Consider the following 24,361-nt stretch of genomic DNA (forward strand, 5'->3'; position numbering starts at 1 on the left):
ACATCTGGAAACAGCACAGATCTTGCAACCTCCTTACTGTGTCAGTGTAAGCAAGAAGCCAGTGCTTTTTCTTTGGGCCTCTGTTCTCTTAATCCTCCTTGCTGTATTTTCCTGCTCCTCCACTCTCCAGGATCTTTCACTGTGTTTGTTCCACTAATCAACTTATCCTTTGTCATTTTGCAGGTGAAGAATTTTCCTTCTTGAAGGATCTTTCTCACATGGTAACTGCTGAAGAGAGCCAGTATGTGATGAAAATTGCCAATTCCCTCTTTGTGCAAAATGGATTTCATATCAGTGAAGAGTTTTTGCAAATGATAAAAAAGTATTTTAATGCAGAAGTCAATCATGTGGACTTCAGTCAAAATGTAGCTGTAGCCAACTATATCAATAAGTGGGTGGAGAATAACACAAACAGTAAGTCATTTGGCTCCTTTCTTTCTCTAATAGCTTAGTTTGAACTTTCTTTTACTTCTGACATTATTTGTCCCTTTGTTCCTTTTACATTTTGAATGTTAGATTGCATTTAGTTGAGTATCTACTAATTATTTTATATAGATTAGAGCCGATTTTAGAAACCTTGTTCATGAATAAAGATTGGAGAAAGATGTTAAATCTTTTGACATATATAGAATATTGACACTGATAAATTAATATGAGATTGCGTCTCCAGTTGGTGAGTTTCATCTGAACAGTAGTCTTATTACTGTATGGAATTTTACTAGAGCTGACTATTTCATAAGTTAGATACTATTTAGAATGACAGTTGGTGACTTTCTTAACAGTTTGATTAAAATAAAATAAGAGAGTTTAAAGATATTTGTTGACATTTTAAACCACACAACTTAATCGGTAATTATAAAATTATACAGGATTCCTTTTAAAAAGAGAAGCCCATCTTAAGCTAAATAAATGGAGAGGGATTAGAAAAAGATGCATTTATTTCAATTTTTATTTCTAAATCTTATTATCCAAATGTATTCAAACTCTCCAAATGTTTCATATGTTACCATTTTATTTTCCAATTTTACCAACAAAATAATTCAAATTGGAATTAAAAAAAATAAGACCGAACTGAAAGTAGATTACTGTGGCTGTTCATTAAATTAATTAACTCATGTTGTCAAGACTCCAAAAATAATATTAGTCTTAATACATTTAATGCTGGAACAACAACAATAAAAGACCCTGATCACATACTCTTTGTCCCATAATCCCCAAAATGCTGACTAAAAAAAGAAGTGCTGACTAATAAAATGAGAGAGTGCCAAGTGAATGTTGGTTCTATGTTTTCTAACTATGAGATTAAAATGTAACATAAAAGAAACACAGCTGTGTTTAACATTCAAAGAATAAGTTAAGAATAATAATTCACCTGCATCAGACTGAATTATTGCAAGCTGTTTACTTCCAAACTCCTCTTAAACAATTTCAGCCATCACCAAAGTCCCAATGTCTGACAATAGATTTAGATAGGAACATTTAAATGATGAGAAATAAGATATCATGAGTTAAACTGGCTTTTACACATCTGTTTTCACTTACTCAGCAGCAGTTGTTACATTTGGTAAAAAGATATCCAATGTACATGGGGAAAAAGTTTGAATTGGATGACATTTAAATCACATATGTTGTACAAGAGTAAACTTAGAAATGTTTATTGAATGCTTACTCTGTGTTGGGGGGCTTTCCAGGTACCTCAGTGGTAAAGAATCTGCCTGCCAATGCAGGAGACTGGGTTCTATCCGTGGGTTGGGAAGATGCCCCGGAAAGGGACTGGCAACCCACTCCAGTATTCTTGTCTGAAAAATTCTATGGACAGAGGAGCATGGCGGGCTCCAGTCCACAGGGTCACAGAGTCAGACACGACTGAGTTACTGAGCACATACACACTCTGTGTTGAGTTTTACATTTATCATTGCAACTAGGAAGTAGTGAAGCCTGAGATTCTGTTGTATGTGGTTCTGTAGTTTGTGCAAATGTCAGAATACTATTAGTGTTATTTTAGGTGGTGTGAGTGTTTTAGATCCCCTTAGTCTGTAAGTATGTGTGTGTGTGTGTGTGTGTGTGTGTGTGTGTGTGTGTGTGTGTGTGTGTGTGTGTGTGTGTGTGTAACATTTTTCCTTTGAAAGTTAGGTACTTCTAATTTTTATTGTAAATATTACAATGGTATAAAGTTCTTAATCACTCTGTCAGAGGATAGTTTGACAATCTTTTGATATTCTTTCACCTTTTGATTTAATATGAATTTTCATCCGTTCGTCTTTTCCTGAGTAGGTCTGTTGAAAGATGTGGTATCCCCAAGGGACTTTGATGCTGTCACTCATCTGGCCCTCATCAATGCTGTCTATTTCAAGGGGAGCTGGAAGTCACAATTCAGACCTGAAAATACCAGAACTTTTTCCTTCACTAAAGATGATGAAAGTGAAGTCCAAATTCCAATGATGTACCAACAAGGAGAATTTTATTATGGTAAGACATTTTGGCTTTTTTTCTCTCTTCTTACAGTATATGAACAAATTTCTAAGAAAAAACATGAAATATTCATTATTCAGATTTCTTGTCAATCTGATTTGGGCTACAATTCAATTTACTTGGCCCCATTTTCAAAGACTTTTGATTAGATCCTGAGTGAATATTATATGTTGTGACAGTTTTCCAATATGTTTAGTTTATAAAGTTGATTAAACATACAGAGTGGCTTTATTCATGTGAAAATATCTGACCTTGTGTAAGAATGTTCTGAGTTCCTCCAGAAAGCCATTTACTTTGGGGTAGTTTTCAGTGAACCGTATATTCTACCCAGGTCTTGATTTGTACACCCCATCACTTTTGGAACTATAAGCATTCTTTTAAAATTTTGCTTTCAGACTTGTGTATGTATGTGTGTGTGTGTGTTCAGTCACTCAGTCATGTCTGACTCTTTCAGACCCCATGAACTCTAGCCCACCAGACTTCTCTGTTCACAGGATTCCCCATGCCAGAATACTAGAGTAGGTTGCCATTTCCACTCCAGGGGATCTTCCTGACCCAGGGATTGAACCCGTGTCTCTTGCATCTGCTGCACTAGTGGGCAGATTCTTTACCACTGTGCCACTTGGGAAGCCCATAAATATGCATGGTCAGGCATAATTATTCATAGTTTCACTTAGTGAGAGTCTGTAATTTGTGATACAAGTCAGCATCTTTGGCATTATTTTCAGGGATATTTTGTTGGACTTTTCAGAAGTTTAGGGTGCTAATCCTCTCTACATACCATGCTGAACTGTGGTAATTTATTGTCTTAAGCAGAAATGTAAGTAAGCTAAATATATGTTAGAACAAATATTTTATTCTATGCAAAGGTACATTATAAAAGTAACAGATTATAATCACAGTTAATTAAATTAACAGTCAAAATATGAAAGGAAAATATCCATTTATTTGAGAACCAAAATATTTAATGTGATGTCTAAAGGATATCAGTTAAATGAAAATACCCAGAACAAAAACATTTCATTTGTTTTGAAAATGGGGCAAATTTTAAACTAGTGGCAGGGTTATTTAAAGACTTTATTATTATTATTATTACTACTATTATTATTATTAATGAAAGCCTGGTCAATTTAGCTAAATTCATAGAACACTCAGAGAAGGCAATGGCAACTCACTCCAGTACTCTTGCCTGGAAAATCCCATGGATGGAGGAGCCTAGTAGGCTGCAGTCCATGGGGTCGCTAGGAGTCGGATACAACTGAAGCAACTTAGCAGCAGCAGCAGCATAGAACACTAAGCCAATTACCTAATTATCTAATTTTGAGATTTTAATCACCATAAATGCTCTAGCTTTCATTTTGGCTGTGCTATCTTGGCCTCAAAACTTTTAGCTGTGGTAATAATAGAGTAGGTTTCCCTGGTGGACGATCCCTGGGTTGGGAAGATCCTCTGGAGAAGTGAATGGCAACCCACTCCAGTATTCTTGCCTGGAGAATTTTATGGACAGAGGAGCCTGGCGGGCTAGAATCTATGGGGTCAGAAAGAGTTGGACATGACTGAGCAAGAGTACCAGGTACTACATGGTCAGTTTTTCCCTTCTTAGAAATCAGGTGGATATTGGTAAATGTGATTCACATCCAACTTGGATCCAGGGCTTTATTTTTCTAATCATGACTTTTCATTTTTTTTTAATGATATCCTTAAAATATATTCATTTGAGGTATCTCACTTAAAAATAAAATGTTAAGTCTAGAGAACATGCTATGACACATGTGAAACAATTCTGGAGATCCTAAAATTAATTTGGTAGGACTGAGGAATCACTTGAATTTCAGGGCCTACTTTAAAATAAATTGTCTTCTTCTCAGATGCCTGAATTTTTCATATTCTATACATTATTTTGGAAGAAAGTTCTAACAAATTTAAACATTTTATGCAAGCCTTGATGGGCGCCTCTTATCTCCTTTCTGTCCTTTTTAGGGGAATTTAGTGATGGCTCCAATGAAGCTGGTGGCATCTACCAAGTCCTGGAAATACCATATGAGGGAGATGCGATAAGTATGATGCTGGTATTGTCCAGACAGGAAGTTCCCCTGGCCACACTGGAGCCATTGGTTAAAGCACAGCTGATTGAAGAGTGGGCAAACTCTGTGAAGAAGCAAAAGGTGGAAGTGTACCTGCCCAGGTGAGAGATCCCTGTATAACTCCCTCTGATAGCATGGGCAGAGGGTATCATTGAGGGTTCTGACTCAAAGGAACTCTTGTCACTGCTTTTGAATTTTGTCTTGTGTTGCTCGTCTCTTCCTCCTTTTGCTTCTCCTCCTCCTTCTTCACCTTTTTAAAAAGTATTCTTTCACACTCATTCAGTTCTGCCGAGAGACACAGGCTGACTCATTGATTCATTCAGTACTACTTATCAAGACCAAGTTTCAGATATGAGTCAATATCCTTAGCTTAATTTTAGAAGATTTTTCAATAGATTGTCTCTGAATATCATTTGCATTGACAGTCTTCTGGTAGTTCATTAATATTTGAAGTTGATAATAGCTGGGGGAAAATAACTTTCTACCTTGTTGGAAGTGCAAGCAAGTCATGTTTTAGGTGCTAAGATGCAATCATAAATAAGCAGGAAGAAGCCTAAAATTCTCCCTGTGGCTATGAAAGAATAAAAGCTATGCAGGGCCTAGATATTCTGACTGCCATCCACTTCCTCAACCCTATTTCTGGCCACTCACCATATCAAATTCTTTGTAGTAGGTACTGTCTGTGTGCTTGTACTTATACCACAGTCACCCTGCCCTTTTATGCCTCTAGGTCTCTATGTACATTTTTGCGTTAACCTAAAATGGAGTCTTTGGAGGTATTTGCCAGGTATTGTTTACTTGGCCTTCAAGTTACAACTCTGGCACCAGTTCTTCTAGAACCAGGTGGTGGAGCAGATGACCCTCACTTTGCCTCATGTATGCACCTCCCTGTTATGACAATGCATTTATGTTACTGTGCGTTTGCTAAGTCACTTCAGTCATGTCCAACTCTCTGTGACCCTGTGGACTGTAGGGAACCAGGCTCCTCTGTCCATGGGATTGTCCAAGCAGAATACTGGAGTGGGTTGCTATGCCCTCCTCCAGGGGGTCTTCCCGACCCAAGGATTGAACCCACATCTCTTACTGTCCCTTGCATTGGCAGGTGGGTTCTTTACCACTAGTGCCGCCTGGGAAGTCTCAAATTACCACCCCATAGCAGAATTAAATTTTTTGTAGGTCTTGCTTTTTTTTCTGTAAATTCTTTTAAAGTCAGTTCTCTCTCCCATCCTAGAAACAAAATAAGGGTCTGCAAAAATCAAATCCAACTGAAGATATATTCTGCCCTGAAAACCTTAAAACCTAATAGGGAAACTAGACCAGTAAACACAAACAACAAATTTATAAACATAATGTGTAAATTCTAGGCTAGAAAACAAGACACAGACAAACAGCCAATAAGCATGCATGTGTATGTATGTAGAGTACAGTTCCTATATTCATTCCATATTAAGAAAAATTTAAAAATATGATTAATATGAATACTGAAGGGTAATATTAGTATTAAAATTGAATTACTAAAGTTCATTGTGCACGCATGCATGCTAAGTCACTTTAGTCATGTCCGACTCTTTGCAATGTCCCCCACCCCATCAGATTCCTCTGTCCCTGAGATTCTCCAGGCAAGAATACTAAAACTCATTAACTCATTCATATTTATTCCTTTAATAACATTAGGAATTATCATTTGAAAGTTACATTTTATATAAATGCTTAATTTTCCAAAACTTTAGCTGATGTTTGCTTATGTTAATGAAAGACTGTTTGAAACTATAGACATTTTTAGCTAGAACTATATATGCACTTCATGTTAAAGTTGTATATTCATAATATATAGCCATATATTTCTTAGTCTACAATAAAAGTTAAGGTAATCATAACCCCAATTTTTTTCTCTTTATGCCTAAGGAACTTAACTTGTATAACTCCCCATGATAATACATTTATGTAGAAAGATTTCTATTCTCGAGAGATAGCCAATGAATATCTAACAAACAAAACCAAGGGTTTTTATAATAGGTGATCATTTATGTCTATTATTTAGTACATGAGGGCTTCGCTGATGGCTCATTGGTAAAGAATCTGCCTGCCAATGCAGAAAACGTGGGTTCAGTAACTGGGTTGCTAAGATCCCTTGGAGAAGGAAATGGTAACCCACTCCAGAATTGTTGTCTGGGAAATCCCATAGACAGAGGAACTTGGTAGGCTATAGTCCATGGGGTTGCAAAAGTGTAGGACACAACTGAACAATAACAACAATTTAATATATGAACAATGTATCTTAACTCTAAAGGAACCATTTACTTTTAAATATTAATCTTTAAATAACTAAATCTGATTTAAACTCCTATCTACTGACCTTTTATCATTAATTTTGTATTTTCCCCTGTATTTTATAAAGAATTCTTTTTGATGATATCAGAAATTCAGTACAGAATTAATGCATCTTTTACTAAATTCTGTGAATTAACTGCAGCATTTCCTCAAATGTTTAATTCTATGAGGATGCAAAGTTATTTAGTATTTTAAAAGAATTCTAAATGAATGCTTAGTAAGCATCATATATTGTAATTCAACCGTATTCACTAGAAAATGTGGCCTCCAGGTCCTGTCCACTGAGAAATTGAATTTGGCAGAAGAAGAAAATTAAATTTTCATTTTCTAAGAGATACTCTTCAATTATGAAATAGTTTAGCTTGCTTGCTTGCTCATATTAATGCCTGTTGCTAAACTAGGCACAGTTAATTACCATGTATCCATTTTGCCAGAAGTTCTATGAATTCTCCTTCTGCATGGCTAATGCATAGAGTGGGAGGCTAAATAGCTACATAAGATAAATTGAGTTTCCTTTTTTAAGAGATTGACTGTTTTCAAATGCCAGTGTGTCAGTAATAATCAATGGGAACCATCCACCCCCTCCATTTTACAGCTTTAGGACCCAGTAAATGTTCATTGAGGGTAATGATTTATGTGACTTAATTTTAGCAAAGATAAAAATTTTCTAATACTTGTGTTCCAGCTTTACTCAAGTGTCTGTCTTAAAGGGCTTACATAGTTTGTTTGTTTTTTCATATGGAGACATTACTCTAAGAATTGAACTTAGTATTTCTGAATTTGCCCACATTCTGGTCCTATCTGACAGGTATTTACTTTCTCTTATATCACATTTTATACAAATTGATTTAAAATGCTTTCCTTAAGAGGCATAGGGTATTTGGGGGTTGGGGGAGAGTGGAAGAGGCAATTATTTTTGTATTGTTATTTTTTTTCCCCTGAACAATAAATCCTACAGAAATCAGATGCTGAATTGAAATTACATTTTTATCCAAAATACAAGAATCTGTTCAGAAGAGGGTAAGATTTCTATCTCTATGTGATATTACCAAATCCAGTGAAATACCACAAGGTTTATACATAGTCATACATACATCTCTAAGATTTAAATGAGATTGCCAAATATTCTTCCAATTTATCCATGTTAGAAAATATAGTTTGGCTACTATATAAAATATATATTATTTATATATGCATAATATATGTAAAATATTTAAAAAGCACTGTGGAATAATGCCAGCCCTAAAGTAAGGATCATATAATTATTATCTATTATTATTATTATTTATTTCTAAGTCCTAGTATTTATCTTTTGTTAATCTATCTTTATACATACTTTTCTCTAAGTAGGATTTTTAAAACCTGATTCTAATGAAATTGCTATCTACATTGTATATTTTTACTTTTCTGTTTTTACTGATACAGTTTAGGTATAAAAAGATTTTTCTAACATCAGAATCAAATCTCTACTTGGAATGCAGATGGACTGGCTGTAGTATCTTTCCACTCTGACCTTTGTAGTCTCAGATTTTTCATTTGTGATCAGAGTGCTAGAAATCAAAGGATAAGTGGTTCTCTATTTCGTAATGAGAAACCATCCTGCTACTTTGAAATGCTTGTCTACTAATAAAGCACTTCAGTTTCATGTCTTAAAAGAAAACCAGTGCATAAGCCATCTGATTTTGTTCTTTAACATGAATGCTTTTATTAGATTTTTCTACAAAGGGTTTGATTGATTCTTACACATTTTTTTTTTACAAATGTCCTTATATGTAATATATATTTGTTCTTTACTAACACTTGCTTCACATAATCTCCAGTGTTTCTGCCCTCCGCATACCTCTTTAATTTATTCATATATAATAGAAAGTTGCAAATACAAGATTACATCAAATGCCTTTACAAAAACAGCCATGCCTTATGGTTTTAAAAAAGCAGTGATGTGGCTTTTTATTTTTAAAATCAGTGGGTGAAATGTAAAATCTTCCTGTAGCTTGTTTGTCTGTTTTTAAAGAAGCCACTGTTGGAATTATGGTGATTAGTGGTGGGGGGACTTTTCAGTCAGGAAGATCTCAGCTCATATCTTTATTCTGCCACCTACTAGCTGTGTGATTAGGGCAAGTTGCTTAGTTTTGTTGAACTTCAATTTGTTCTTCTGTGGAACAGAGATAATAGTGCCTATCTCATAGGACTGTGTGAGATTATTACAGGGATGATTAAATGAGATACTAAGCATAAAAGAATTTGCATAGTGCCTAGGACATGGTGGCACTAGCGCTAATGGTTAAAAAACTCTCCTGTCAATGTAGGAGACGTAGAGACGTGGGTTTGATCCCTAAGTAGGGAAGATACCCTGGAGAAGGAAATGAAAACCCACTCCAGTATTCTTGCCTGGAAAACCCCATAGAGAGAAGAGCCTGGTGAGCTACAGTCCATAGGGTCACAAAAAATCAGACATGACTAAAGTGACTTAGCACTGCACTGCACTGGGACTTTGGAGAAGGAAATGGCACCCCACTCCAGTACTCTTGCGTGGAAAATCCCATGGATGGAGGAGCCTGATGGGCTGCCATCTGTGGGGTCGCACAGAGTCGGACACGACTGAAGCGACTTAGCAGCAGCAGCAGCAGCAGCACTGGGACTTGGTAAACACTCAGTGTAAATGTTACACATAGCTGCAGTATAGTAAGTACTGTTAACAGTATCTGCCCTTTATTTCATGCCTCCTACATGATAGCACTGTCCTAAGACATTTGGAAACCTTATTTAATCTCCTCAATGATACTGTGAAGTGGGCATTATTATTGCCATTTTCCACATGCCAAAATCAAGGCTCAGAAATTAGAGAACTTGCCCAAAATCAATCTCTATAAAATACCATCTTCATCTGAACAGCCTCAGAAGTGTGAAACAAATGAAGCTGGTTTTAAGAAGTAAAAAGGATTCCTTACTGACACCTTCCTTCACGTTCCTATTTTAGGCGGATCAGGATATACATACTACCTGGATCATATCTCAGCTCTGCCACTTATTAGCTATGATCCAAGGTGGAGCTCCCCTGGCGGCTCAGCAGTAAAGAATCTGCAATGCAGGAGACCTTGGTTTGATCCCTGAATCAGGAAGATCCCCTGGAGAAGGAAATGGCAACCCACGCCAGTGTTCTTGCCTGGGAAATTCCATGGACAGAGGAGCTGGGTGGTCTACAGTCCATGGGGTCTCAAAGAGTCAGATACAACTTAGTGACTAAACCACCACCATCACCACTTAATCAAGTTATTTCATTTCTCTGCCCCTCAGTTTCCTCTCATATTAACTGATGATAATAATACCTACCTCAAAGGGCTATAGTGGTATTTTAACCTGTTGTTATTGATGTTTTATACTGTTGGAACAGTTTCTATTGTATAGTAAGCTCCATCTGTGACCAATAAATAAACCAACAAATAAATAAATGACAAAGCACACACAGAAAACACTTTAAAATTTCACTCAAGTCATTAAATATATTCTCCAATATATTTTCCTACTCATCCCGCTTTTTTATTTTCACAGTCACTATCTGCTTTTTGTGGTGTCAAAGTAAACAATGTTTAAGTGCAAGTTAAACTGTTGGATATAGACAACATTTAGTACTTAGTTTAATGTTTGCTATACATTTACTCATCTGTTGGTTTTCTCCTGATCATTCCTCTTGTTTATAGCAATCATTCTATTGTCATTCTTAAAACCAGAAAATCAGAAATGATGCTAGTATAACGTTTAGTGACTATTACAGACTTAGCTTTTTAAGGACACAACCCATTGCCTAAAAACTTATATTTATGATCTGTTTTGATTAGAAGGCAATATATTTTAAAAAGGAAATATTTAGTACTAAACAGCTGTTTTCACTTTTTATAAAATTTAATAAAAAGCCTTTGCTTTCAAAAACTGTACTTGTTTATTAATACAGTCATGTTTGGTCCATAATTTTCACTGGAAATATGGGTGATACAATTCATTGATTTGGAAGAGATTCCATATTAAGACCAACATGGCTTCCTATTTATTAATGTACTACTATTCTGTTATGTTATTCTTTTTAATACTCCTTCTTTTTACAATAACAATCAAATGCTACATGCAGTCAAAAGCCAGTTTAGCATAATTTATCCTATATAACATAGACTTTTAAAAAATCAACATATCTAACATTTTATTCTTGTCTCAGGTAACAATATGCTGTAACTAAATACTTCTTCCCCTCTATGTTCCCCAGGTTCACAGTGGAACAGGAAATTGATTTAAAAGATGTTTTGAAGGCTCTTGGAGTAACTGAAGTTTTCATCAAAAATGCAAATCTGACAGCCTTGTCTGGTAGGAAATAAACATCAATTAAAGAAAAAATTATTCCAAAAAGCTTTTTTAAAATGATGGTGGTAAAGCCTCTGTTTATTACAGAGTTATGAAGTAAAACATATTTATCAATTGCCAGATAAATATAGCAAATATATTTAACTTCTATAAGAAAACTATAAATACAGTCATAACATTAAATTTATATTATTCTGGTTCATGTCTTATCTTTGACAGTAGATTATGTTCTCCATAAGACCTGTTTTATACATCTTTGAATTCCCCATAACATCTGACAAAATGCCTTGTAGATAATCAATAAATGTGTTGATTGAATATCTCAATATATCTGGTTATAATAAATCATATAGGAAAGAAAGAAGGAAGAAAAGATAACTGAGTACCCACTGTGAGAACTAGATGTTTTAAAAAGAACACCTGTGAGATGATGTAAACATTATCCTAAGTCTTCAATAAAAAACAGTGGTTTTGAAGAAATAGCTTCAAAATATACTTGGCATATTGGCTGTTGAGTAATCTATTTTAAATATCCCACAGGAAAACAACCAGTTAAATTATTTGATTTCCTAATTTGATCAGGATAAAAATATCAATGTATTAGTAATAGTAATGTTAAGGTACTTAGAAATGTAAAATTCTTTTGGAAATACTTTAAAGCAGCCAACTCCAAGACACTTGTGAGTAAAGGTCTTAGATTAGATAATTACTTTCCATTATTTCTATAGAACATGGGAAATAATCCTTTTTCTGATGAGACAAAGACAGATATATATCAAGAAAAAAGATACTGAATGTGTAGGGCTTCTTTATATGCAGTTTATTGAATCACAGTCTCCAACTATAAAGAGAGTAGCAGTGATAAAAAAAAAAAAACCTTAGCCTTCCATGTGTTTATAGGAAAGAATTTAGATTTTTCTCTCCTGAAGCAGCAACCTATAGAAAAATCAAGCTGGCTGAATAATAGCTTCTCAACCTGGAGTGTGAAGGCTCATGGACTGAATTTAGAGAAGTGGATGCCTCCACCCCTGAAATTACATATAGGGATGCGTGTGTGTATGTGTGTGTGTGTGTGTACAAGTGAGAGAGACAGGGCAGAGATAGCAGGTGCATAGCTTTCAAGAATTTCTCAAGGAGTCTACAATGAAAAACGGCTTTATCCTTCCCAGCTTGGGAAGATTGTTTTCTAACCAGCTTCAGCTTCTAGCAATGAGATGATACTGATGTATTCTATACCACAACTTCTACCCATCAACTTTTAGACAACTTACATCCCAAAACACTAATAGAACTTTTCTACATGTCTACTATATAAATATTCCTGTCCTCAAGAGAGAAGTGAATGTTCCCTGAGGAAAGGTCCTCATGGCTCACAACCAGGCTCCTAGGTATCTGAACTTTTGAGTAGGTTGTCTAGAAGATAGGACTGGTGGAGATTCAGAAAGTAATGGGTACATTGTACTTGAGTCAGAAATATATTCATGGTTCAAGCATAGGATAATTTAAAGTTCTTATGCTCCTTTCCTTAGGAATTCAGAGAATCTATCTGCTATACTGGCCAAATTCCAACTGGATAATTATATTTTGCTTTCTTACCATGGCTCTATTTTCACTTTGATTAGAGATTCCTCACTGTCTCACCCAAACATCTAGGCAGTTATTTCACACACGCAGAATATTTTATGCTTTTCAGTCCTGAGGGAGTATCATTGTAGTGGCAAATCAATTATTGTGATCAGTGTGGCTTAAATTTTTTCACATATCTGGAAGGTTTATAAGGTAATATTTAATTGCCTTCACTGTTGTAGAGCATAAATGTACATATGAGTGCAGATTTGAAATCACACTAGTCTCTTTCAGAGTTCATATAGTCTATAGTGGAAAGTCTCTGCTTTTTGAACAAACCTCCATCAGCATTGAATTTGTCTCAGCATCCTGCTTGCAGAGGCATTCCCAGTACCTGACCCAGGGCTGACACATAGTTGGTACACAGTAGACATCTGCTAGGGCTTCCCTGGTGCATTGCAGGAGATGTAGGAGATGAGGGTTCAATCACTGGATTGGGATGATCCCTTGGAGGAGGGCATAGCAACCCACTCCAGTATTCTTGCCTGAAGAATCCCATGGACAGAGGAGCCTGGTGGGCTACAGTGCATAGGGTCACAAATAGTTGGACACGACTGAAGCGATTGGGCACACACAAACATCTGCTACAGGATAAAACAAGGGAGAGAAGGAGAGAATAGGTTTATCTGGGGCCACCTTGTCTATTATATTTCTTGGAACGTTTAACTCCTTAAAATATCAGTAAGAAGTCCAATTTGGCCTCAAACACTACCCAATTCAGATTTTCAGGATAACTGATATAGGTTAACTTTTCAAGCTTTCAGCGAGAATTCCTTGATTCTTAAATTTCTAGTTTTGCCAGAGTCTTGGAAATCCTGGCATACCAGCCACCCCAACTAATATATTCTTCATTCTCTTTCTCTTTCCCTCTCTCGCTCTCACAAATATACACATTACTTTATAAATCATTCATTCAGAAACATTCTAGTGACACAGCTATAAAACTTGCCTCTCCATTCCTCTAAATTCAATAGCATTTATTCCTTGCATCATTATGGGGGCACCATATGCTCTATCTTATGTGGTTGGTGTCCTTTTCACATGTATACTTCTTTTCCCCAAATAACATGAAAACCTTGCTGATTAAAATGTTTATGACACTTAGTAATCCTCACAAGTACCCACGAAAATTATAAACATGTATTTGGTTATTACTTTCTGCTTTAATGAGAATTTCATGGTGTTTAAGTTATACAAATTAATTATATTCCGTGCCACATCTATTCCTTTCATTTAACAACTCTTAGTAAGGCATCTGACCTGTCTCTTGAGAAACGTGTATGCAGGTCAGGAAGCAACAGTTAGAACTGGACATGGAACAACAGACTGGCTCCAAATAGGAAAAGGAGTACGTCAAGGCTGTATATTGTCACCCTGCTTATTTAACTTATATGCAGAGTACATCATGAGAAACGCTGGGCTGGAAGAAACACAAGCTGGAATCAAGATTGCCGGGAGAAATATCAATAACCTCAGATATGCGGATGACACCACCCTTATGGCAGAAAGTGAAGAAGAACTAAAGAGCCTCTTGATGAAGGTGAAGGAGGAGAGTGAAAAAGTTGGCTTAAAGCTCAACGTTCAGAAAACTAAGATCATGGCATCTGGTCCCATCACTTCATGGGAAATAGATGGGGAAACAGTGGAAACAGTGTCAGACTTTATTTTTCTGGGCTCCAAAATCACTGCTGATGGTGATTGCAGCCATGAATTAAAAGATGCTTACTCCTTGGCAGGAAGGTTATGGCCAACCTAGATAGCATATTCAAAAGCAGAGACATTACTTTGCCAACAAAAGTGCGTCTAGTCAAGGCTATGGTTTTTCCAATGGTCATGTATGGATGTGAGAGTTGGACGGTGAAGAAAGCTGAGCGCCGCAGAATTGATGCTTTTGAACTGTGGTGTTGGAGAAGACTCTTGAGAGTCCCTTGGACTGCAAGGAGATCCAATCAATCCATCCTAAAAGAGATCAATCCTGGGTGTTCATTGGAAGGTCTGATGTTGAAGCTGAAGCTCCAATACTTTGGCCACCTCATGCGAAGGGTTGACTCATTGGAAAAGACCCTGATGCTGGGTAGGATTGGGGGCGGGAGGAGAAGGGGACGACAGAGGATGAGATGGTTGGATGGCATCACCGACTCGATGGACATGGGTTTGGGTAGACTCCGGGAGTTGGTGATGGACAGAGAGGCCTGGCGTGCGGCAATTCATGGGGTCGCAAAGAGTCAGACACGACTGAGCGACTAAACTGAACTGAACTGAGTAAGGCAGAGAGGGTGAGCAAAGTACTAGGTCATAAAAATGAAGAAATGATTATGATGTTATACCTGCTCTGAAGAAACACACAGACTTGAGGAGAGAGACATAAACAACTGGATTTAATGAAAGGAAGAGTGACAAAAATGTTTTATTGTAGGGTGGTTCTTTTTTAAAAAATCATTTTATTTATTTATTTAATTTTGTCTGTGCTGGGTCTTTATTGCTGCGTGCGGGCTTTTCTCTATCTGCAGGGAGCAGGAGCTAGTCTCTAGTTGTGGTGCGCGGGCTTCTCATTGCAGTGCCTTCTCTTGTTGCAGAGCATGGGCTCTAGGGTGCACAGGCTTCAGAAGTTGTAGTTCCCGGGCTCTGGAGCACAAGCTCAATAGTTGTGGCTCACGGGCTTAGTTATTCCATGGCATGTGGGGTCTTCCAGGATCAGGGATCCAACTCCTGTCTCCTGCATTGGCAGGTGACTGAGCCACCAGGGAAGCCCCAGGCTGTAGCTTTGTAAGGTACGCAAGTCCATGCAGCCCTGCAGGCCCACAATTACAAACACTGCTGACCTCCAGACCAGATCTAGTGTGTCCCTGGGTGAGAGTTTGCAAAAATCAGGGCTTCAAGGGAGTGAATAATCTCTTTCTGGGGAGGTACCAGCAAGTTGTGACGAGGCCCAGGGAGGGCTGAAGGAGGGAGTCTTCCTGCCTACATTCCCTGCGAGCGCTTCTGTAGCCTGTACATGGAAACATACCTGCAGCCTGTCCCTCAGGTTGAAGCTCCAGGACAAAGCAATGAGCCTTTTTCACAGGCAGACTGGGGTGGTTTTAATTTACTGTCTATGCAGTGCCCTGGGGGTAGGAGCCTCACAGAACTGTCTCTCTGATTGTTACAGTTTGGGGGGGGGCAGAAATGCAAACCCCTCTGGCCACAAGGGCCAGGCAATTAAGGGGCATCCCTGCATGGACTGTGCTCACTCCCTGGCTTTAGTGATGCAGGTGAAGAGCTCGAGGGGAAGGGCACACCCCTGCCTTTAGAAAAGTTGGGGATGAGTGCCGGGAATGGGGCACACCCAAGACTTCAGCAAGGCTGAGCCTGTGCGAGCAAGGTACAGGGAGAGAGCAAACGCAGCACTCATCCATGCCACTTCTCTAACTGCTGCCTTTGTGCTGAATCCTGGAACAAGTGAGACCGTGTCATTTAAAAGGAGTGTCTCAAGTCCCTCCAGCCCCTGGGTCCTCTGGACATAAGCCCTTTAGGTTTCCAAAGCCAAGATATTTGGGGATCTCATCTCTGCAGTGCAGGTCCCTAGGGTTGGGTGAGTAGCTCTGGACCTGAAATCCCTCCCTACTGGGGGTCTTTGCACCAGGGTGTGTGATTTTTGGTGAGACTGACCCTCTGCCTCTCCTACCTGTCTCCATGAGGCCCTTTGACTCATTGTGGCCTCTCCAGTTGGTCAGCTGCTTATTAATTCTTTTCTAGCAGTCATTGTTCCATGCATAGCAGTAGATTTGGTGTCTGTGGAAGCAGAGTTCAGGATTTTGCTCCACCACCATCTTAGACCACTTCCTCGTAAGTATGTATTTAAGCTTTTAAATAAGCAGAACATTATGAATAACTTAGAAAATGATAGCAGTGGTTGCCTCAAAGACAGAGGCTATTAGGTGAGACAGGGCTTTTCACTTCATAGGCCACTGTATTTGGTTTGGAAATTTACCTTGTATATGTATGACTTCTTTAATACTCTTTGGTAAAGAATCCACCTGCTAATGTGGGAGATGTAAGAGACGCAGGTTTAATTCCTGGGTCAGGAAGAGCCCTTGGAGAAGGAAATGGCAACCCACTCCAGTACTCTTGCCCAGAAAATTCCATGGACAGAGGAGCCTGGAAGGCTGCAGTCTATGGGGCCCAAAGAATCAGACATGACTGGGTGCACACACACACATCTAAAAACTAAGAAAATCTTTTTAAAATAACATTATTAGCAGAATTTATAAATTTGAAAGCACCCAGAAAATAATTCAGTACTGTTGGGATGCTGTTACATTTTAAAATCATGTAATGAAAATTTTATCTTTCTTCAAAAATGGTAAATGTGATTTAGCCGTGAACAACAGCAACAACAAAATACCCTGCTTCACATTCTCTTGCTTCTGGAAAAACTGAGTGACTTGAGAGTCCTTTGCTAAGATCCCTTGAATCCACTCTTTCACTTTCTGTTCCATGGCATCTACTTTCATTCAGACTCTCATTACTGCTGCCCGAGACTATTTCAATAGCCTCCTAAACGGTTTCCAATCTCCCATCTAATCTGTCTTATCTACCACTGCCAAGATTAATCGCCTTAAAACTCGCTCTCAGATCATTCCGGTTCCTGTTCAAAGCCTCCCTTCAGTCTGCTGTGCACTATCCACCTCTCATCAGGATGTTCAGACCTCAGCTCCCTCCAGCCTCAGCTCCATCTGATTCCTCACACACAGCTTGTGCCGCAGCCAAACTGAACACTCGCTCAGCACCTGACATCCCCCCAGCACCCCATCTTTATGAAATCTCTCCCACCTGAAATATCTTTTGAACAGAGCCTCAGGTCAGATATCCCTAACTTTATTAAGTCACCATGATTATACCAACCAGAAGCTACCACTCCTTAACTACTACAATATTCTATTATTTTTTTTATGTCACATATCATGTCTAATCTCCTATTATTATTTATGTATTAGGTGTCCCCTGCCAGAATTTAAGCTCCCCCAAATTGATCCTTATGTGTGTTTAAGACGCACCCAGCACTGTTGCTTTCTGCTTTGTACTGTCTGGATGAAAGAACAAATAAGATGAGACGCTCTGTATCTGTTGTGTTTATTTTTTCACCTCAGTTTGATGTCCATTACTTTTGACGCTAAATTCCATTAACATAAAACATGGTAAAGACTCATATAATAAACATGGAACCTAGAGAGTGCTGAGAATCATTTTCTTCTCAGGCTTTATTTAAAATGCTCATCTAGTTGCAGTGAGGATCTGGTTATAGACTAGGGCTATTTTTGTAATGGAAATGAATGTCAGCATTTGGATTAATAGATAATCCTCTTGGAAGGTGTAAGGGGAAAGAGAAAGAGAGTACTAAATCCTTCAGCACAAAGTATGAGCTTTAATAAAGGAGCCAATAAAATAAAGGAATTAAGAAGACACAGCAGAAGCCATATTCAGGTCAGACTCAAGTGCATGGATTTGTGCTGGACTGACTCTTACATCATGCCCTTGTTTGTTCTCTTTCTTGTTCTGCCTGTAAGTCAGAGAGCTGTCTTTCTCTTCCAGCTGTGGTTCCAACTGAAACCATAATTCCACTTCTCCCCCTACTTTTTTGCCTGGACTGTTGCAACAGCTGACAAAGTTGATCTTCTTGCCCCCAGCTGATTGCTCATCCAATTCACACTTCACAGCTGCTGCCACAGATATCTGCTAAAATCAGAGCAGGCATGTCCTGTTCCTTCTGAACGAACCCCGGGCTCTCTAGCATCATGATCCAAGCTCTTAAAATCGAGCACATCCCCCTCCACTCCCCTCCTCCTATAGCCCCGGCTTCAGTTGGACCTTCAGGTCATCACCACTGCTTCTCTCACCTTGCAAATATAATTCCTGACTTGGAATGCCCTTGTCCCGTTCTCCAATTTTCACTCTTCTACTTACTCTTCAAGAACCAGTTCAAATGTCACCATCCCTGAGCAGCTTCCTGGACATGGTTCCCTTCCTAGGTGGTTTTTCTCTCTGTCATCTGAACTCTGATAGTGCAAAGTGCTATCAAAGTTATACTTTTCTTTAGATTGTTTGTTCTCTTACCTGTCACTAAGCTAGAAGCTCCTCAGAAGCCCGGAATGTGTCATAGATGTCTTTCTGTCCTCAGAGCCCAACACAATGTGGCGAGTGGGATAGATGCTCGGTGGGAGTATACCCTTAGGAGATGATCCTGGGCCCTGCCTTGCTCCAAGTTAGGGGCTTCTCTTGAGGCTCTGACCCTCCTCACTCCCCATGCTCCAGTCACACAGGCCTTTTCTGGGTCCTTGAACACACCTGGCTTGTATCTGCGTCTGCACTAGCCTTTCTCCCATTTTACCGGAAACTCTGCCTTCAGGTCTGCCCAGCACTGACTCCTCTGTATTCTTTAGGTCTCTGCTCAAATTAATCTCCTCAGACAAGCCTTTCTTAACATCTGATATCAAGTAGTTCCTCTTACCTGCCCAAGTCTCGGCTAACCTATCACTTTATCTTATTTCTTATACTTAATATACCCTGAAACTGTGGTCTTTCATTGATTCGCTTTTTAAAAAATCATCCTTGTTATTTAATGTCTGGACTTCCCAGGTGACTCAGTGGTAAAAAAAAAAAAAAGTGAAGTGAAAGTATAAATAATCTGCCTGCTAATGCAGGTAATGCTGGAGATGTGGGTTCAATCCCTGGGTCAGGAAAATCCCCTGGGTAGGAAATGGCCACCCACTCCAGTATTCTTTCCTGGGAAATCCCATGGGCAGAGGAGTCTGGCAGGGTCGCATGGGGTCGCAAAGAGTTGGACACAACTGAGCGACTGAGCACACATTCATTTAATGTCTGCTTTCCCTCCAAGTTTGGGTAGACTCCGGGAGTTGGTGATGGACAGAGAGGCCTGGCGTGCTGCAATTCATGGGGTCGCAAAGAGTCGGACACAACTGAGCGACTGAACTGAACTGAACTTCCCTCCAAGGAAGGAACTATTTAGTGCACCATAGTATACCCAGTGCATCAACAATATCAGGCACACGAGAGGTGCTCAGTACATAACTAAGTGAATGAGTGAATGCATAAATGAATATTTGCTGGTCTATCACAAAATCTATGTGGAAAAACAAACAAGCAAACACTATTCCCACCTTGAAGGAGCTCAGATTCTTAAAACCTTTCTAAAGGTCATGGGTAGGGCTGAAGCTCAAAATATTTTAGCAGCTAAAGTACAGAGATAGAGACTTTTTGGTATCCCTGGGTTCTGTTATGGAACTCTGTTCATTTTGTTATTTTAAGCCTGTCCTTGGTGACGCAGCAATCTATTTAAATTGGCTGTTTAGGAACAGTACTGCGAAGAAAGTAGTGGCATCCTCCCATACGAAGGCCATCCTGCCAGCATTATGGCCATCTCAGACACTCAGAGCCTCTGGTACCCTGAACGATACCTCATGGAAGCAAGGTACTCCATAAATATTTGCTCAGCGGCTGAATGAACACCTTAGTATTTTGCTCTGCCTTTTTTGGAAGAGCTTGTATTATCTCCCAGCTCTTCTCTGGGGGATCTAGGGTTTGCTGGCCCTGTTCCCCTCTCATCCATTGTGCAAAGCCTTGCACCATGCTGCCCGGAGGAATGTAGGACCGGTTATTTGGCAGCAGTGTCTGCAGTGACCAGAAGAAGACTGCTTAGGAACAGTGGGTGGATTTTTTTTTTTTTTTGGTATTTCTGTTTCCCAATGGTTTCTTTATTTCCATTTTTAGAGAATAGTTATCTTTTCTGTAAGCAATAAGATAAACTCATCAGTGTGAATCTCTTTAACTCCCCTCACATAATGATTCCTCAGATACTTGAGTGCATGTACCTGGCGGCTGGCAGTGTGCCTGAAATTGGGGATTGACAGGAGATGAATAGCACAGGAAGGTCTAGGCCCTCAGGGAGTAAGTGTGTGGCCTAGCAGGAAAGATGGCCTTGATTGACACATAATTACACAAGGATGAGCAATATAGGAGGGCAAACATAGAAGCTATGAACTTGCCTGTATCCCTGCATGACCTTATCTCCTTCTATGATGTGGTGGCAGCATACTCTTTCTTAAACCACTTACAGCTTATATTTTATTTCAGTGTAACTGCTTAAAGTTTGTCCCAAAAGAAAAAGGTTTCATTTTCTTTTGTCCCCTTGGTATTCATGATGTGATTTCTCACTTTTTACATATTCTCTCCTACTGGTACATCCAAAGAGGTGGCATTTCTTTCAAGGTTAAGTGTCCCAAGATCTTGTTTACAACTGCAGAAACCTGCTGTCTCTGGTGGGGTTGGGACATTGGTTTCAATCTTTATTTGCTGTCTTTGAAATATATATGATAACATTGGTTGTTGAGTCACATTCCCTTTGCTCTTCCACTCAGTTAGATTTTCTAAGTTTTCTAGTGTGTATGAGGTCTTTTATTCTTTCTGTCTCGCTGGGTCTATTTTCCATCTACTCTGGATTAGTGTCATATGTTTCATTTATTATAAGAATAAACTCTATAGCCATAATTGTGAACAGAATTGTGGTCATGGGTCCTGTAGAGTGACAATACCCACGGTCTTACTATTAATATATGAAATAATTAACCCCTTTCATTTGGGCTTTCCTGGTGGATCAAATAGTAAAAATCAGCCTGCAATGCAGGATACCTGGGTTTGATCCCAGGATTGGGAAGATCTCCTGGAGAAGGGAATGGCTACCCACTCCAGTATTCTTCCCTGGAGAATCCCCATGGACAGAGGAGCCTGGAGGGATACAGTCCATGGGGTCACAAAGAATTGGACACGACTGAGTAACTAACATTTTCTCTTTCTTTCTTTCAACAATTACTAAACGTTGGATTGTGGGCTTCTCTGGTGGCTGAGTGGTAGAGGAGCCGGGAAGGCTACACAGTCCATGGGGTTGCAAAAGAATCAGACATGATTTAGCGACTAAAGAGCAACAACAAAATGTTGGATTAAATACTGGTAAATTACACATTACCAGGAAGCTCCCTCTACTTAAGTTAGTTCACCCCTTAGGCTCACTAGATGCTAGAAGCCGGAGGCACTAAGAGGAAGGACACAATCCTTGCCTGAAGGAGGTGGAAAACCCACTGAAAGAGAGAGATAACAATATGAATGTGATATATTATGAAGGCTTAAATAGAATTAGATCCTAGGTTAAGTGGGAAAGAATGGTTAGTTCTACTTTAATGGGGAGTAGGAATCAGAGGAGAGCAGAAAAGTCCTGATAGGGTTGGGAAAAAAGTGAAAGTGTTAGTTGCTCAGTTGTGTCTGACTCTTTGCGACCCTATAGACTGTAGCCCACCTGCCAGGCTCTTCTGCCCATGGAATTTTCCAGGCAAGAATACTGGAGTGGGTGGCCATTCCCTTCTCCAGGGGATCTTCCTGACCAAAGGATCGAACCCGGGTCTTCTGCACTGCAGGCAAATTCTTTACTTCTGAGCCACCAGGGAAGCCCAGGTAGGGTTGGAAGCTGAGCCTTAAAAGAAAATTAGTGTCTGACTATACAAGGGTTTAGGGAGTTTCCAGGGAAACAAAGACACAGAAGTGATAAAGTGTGATGTGCTCAAGCCACTGCAGTTCAAAAACTCTGGAACACAGTGTATAGAGTGAAGAATGGTAAATGAAAGAGGCAGAGTCAACCTCACGGAGGCCTTCATACTGCATCCTGAGCAGGCATGTAGGTGTGTGATATACTGAAGGGGAGATGGGAGGGCAGGCTAGCAGGTTAGAGGATACGGGTTTAGTAGGGGAGTAGCAAAAGTTGGTTTGTATTTGATGGTCATCCCAGAGGAAGCTTGTGATGTGAACTGGAGGCAGAGCAGTTTTGACTGCTGTGTCATGATACACTGACATCCCCAGAAACTCATTTTAAAAAAGGATTTGTATGTGCTTCTAGGTTTAATTTTCTGATTTTAAAGAATTTTACCTCCATGTTAATAAGTGAGTTTGGTCTATGATTTTCTTTTTTTAGACAGTCGTTTAATTTTAATAGCAAGGTTAAGACTACCCAGAGATGACTTAGGTTGCTTTTATTCTCTTTCTAGAGTCTGGAATAGTTTTATCTCAGAAAATTCTCTCTATTCCTAGAAGGTTTGGTTAAAGTTCCCTAGAAAACCATCTAAGCTTGGAGTCTTTAATTTTGAAGGCTGGGGAAGATTCTGTCTACTGATTCAACTACTTTAATGCTTACTGGACTATTCAGACTTTCTATATTTTTCCTGATTCAACTTTCTAATTTATGTATGTTTGTAAAATTGTCCAGTTGATGGCAAATCTTCTACTTCAAAGTTATCCACATAAAGGAGCACAAGAAACTTTGAGGGGAGGTGGAAATATTCTTTATCTATTTGTGGAATTGAGGTCATAGATATACACATCTATCAGAATTTACCAAATTGTGTATTATAAACAGATACAGTGCATAGTAAATAATTTCTACCCCTTAAAGTTGATGAAGCTTCCCAGGTGGTGCTAGTGGTAAAGTACCCGCCTGCCAGTGAGGGGATGTAAGAGATGCAGGTTTAATCCCTGGGTCAGGAAGATCCCCTGCAGAAGGGAATGGCAACCCACTCCAGTATTTTTGCCTGAAGAATCCATGGACAGAGGAGCCTGGTAGGCTACACTTCATAGAGTTGCAAAGAATCAGACATGACTGAAGCGACTTGGCATACACACAAAGTTGATTAACATTTACCTACAGAAAATTATGCAGAGTATTCTTTGTGATTTTTAAAAATTCTCTTTGGTGGACACTCCTTACCTAGGTGCTGCCACTTTCACATTCAGGGCCACTGATGCGTGACCTTGCCTTAACTGACAGACTGATAAAAATGGACAGCAGAATCTGAAAATAATATAGCACCATTTAAATACTAAATAGTTAATATATTTTCAGTTCAGATCAGTTGCTCAGTCGTGTCCAACTCTTTGCGACCCCATGAGTTGCAGCACGCCAGGCCTCCCTGTCCAACACCAACTTCCGGAGTTTACCCAAACTCATGTCCATTGAGTCGGTTATGGAAGGACCGACTCATCCAGCCATCACATCCTCTGTCGTCCCCTTCTCCTCCTGCCTCCAATCCTTCCAGCATCAGGGTCTTTTCCAGTGAGTCAACTCTTCGCATGAGGTGGCCAAAGTATTGCAGTTTCAGCTTCAGCATCAGTCCTTCCAGTGAACACCCAGGACTGATCTCCTTTAGGATGGACTGGTTGGATCTCCTTGTAGTCCAAGGGACTCTCAAGAGTCTTCTCCAACACCACAGTTCAAAAGCATCAATTCTTCGGCGCTCAGCTTTCTTTATACTACAACTCTCACATCCATACATGACTACTGGAAAAACCATAGCCTTGACTAGATGGACCTTTGTTGGCAAAGTAATGTCTCTGCTTTTCAATATGCTATCTAGGTTGGTCATAACTTTCCTTCCAAGGAGTAAGCAGCTTTTAATTTC

At 39.2% G+C, this 24,361-nt stretch overlaps 1 protein-coding gene across 3 annotated transcripts in view; it reads left to right on the forward strand.

Annotated features, from left to right (window-relative positions):
- Positions 1 to 24,361, forward strand: part of SERPINI1 (serpin family I member 1) — an 80,232-nt gene that overhangs the window by 50,218 nt on the left and 5,653 nt on the right. For 2 of the 3 annotated variants that reach the window (XM_081532784.1, XM_081532795.1), the window contains exons 3-6: positions 184 to 414; positions 2,275 to 2,469; positions 4,453 to 4,657; positions 11,146 to 11,243. In XM_081532784.1, coding sequence (XP_081388910.1) covers positions 184 to 414; positions 2,275 to 2,469; positions 4,453 to 4,657; positions 11,146 to 11,243 — 729 coding nt within the window. The remainder of the gene's footprint in view (positions 1 to 183; positions 415 to 2,274; positions 2,470 to 4,452; positions 4,658 to 11,145; positions 11,244 to 24,361) is intronic. The other variant, XM_081532805.1, reaches the window with a different exon arrangement.

Source organism: Giraffa tippelskirchi, chromosome 2, assembly GCF_054371585.1.
Source record: "Giraffa tippelskirchi isolate mGirTip1 chromosome 2, T2T-mGirTip1v1.2.pri, whole genome shotgun sequence".
Taxonomy (NCBI): Eukaryota; Metazoa; Chordata; class Mammalia; order Artiodactyla; family Giraffidae; genus Giraffa; species Giraffa tippelskirchi.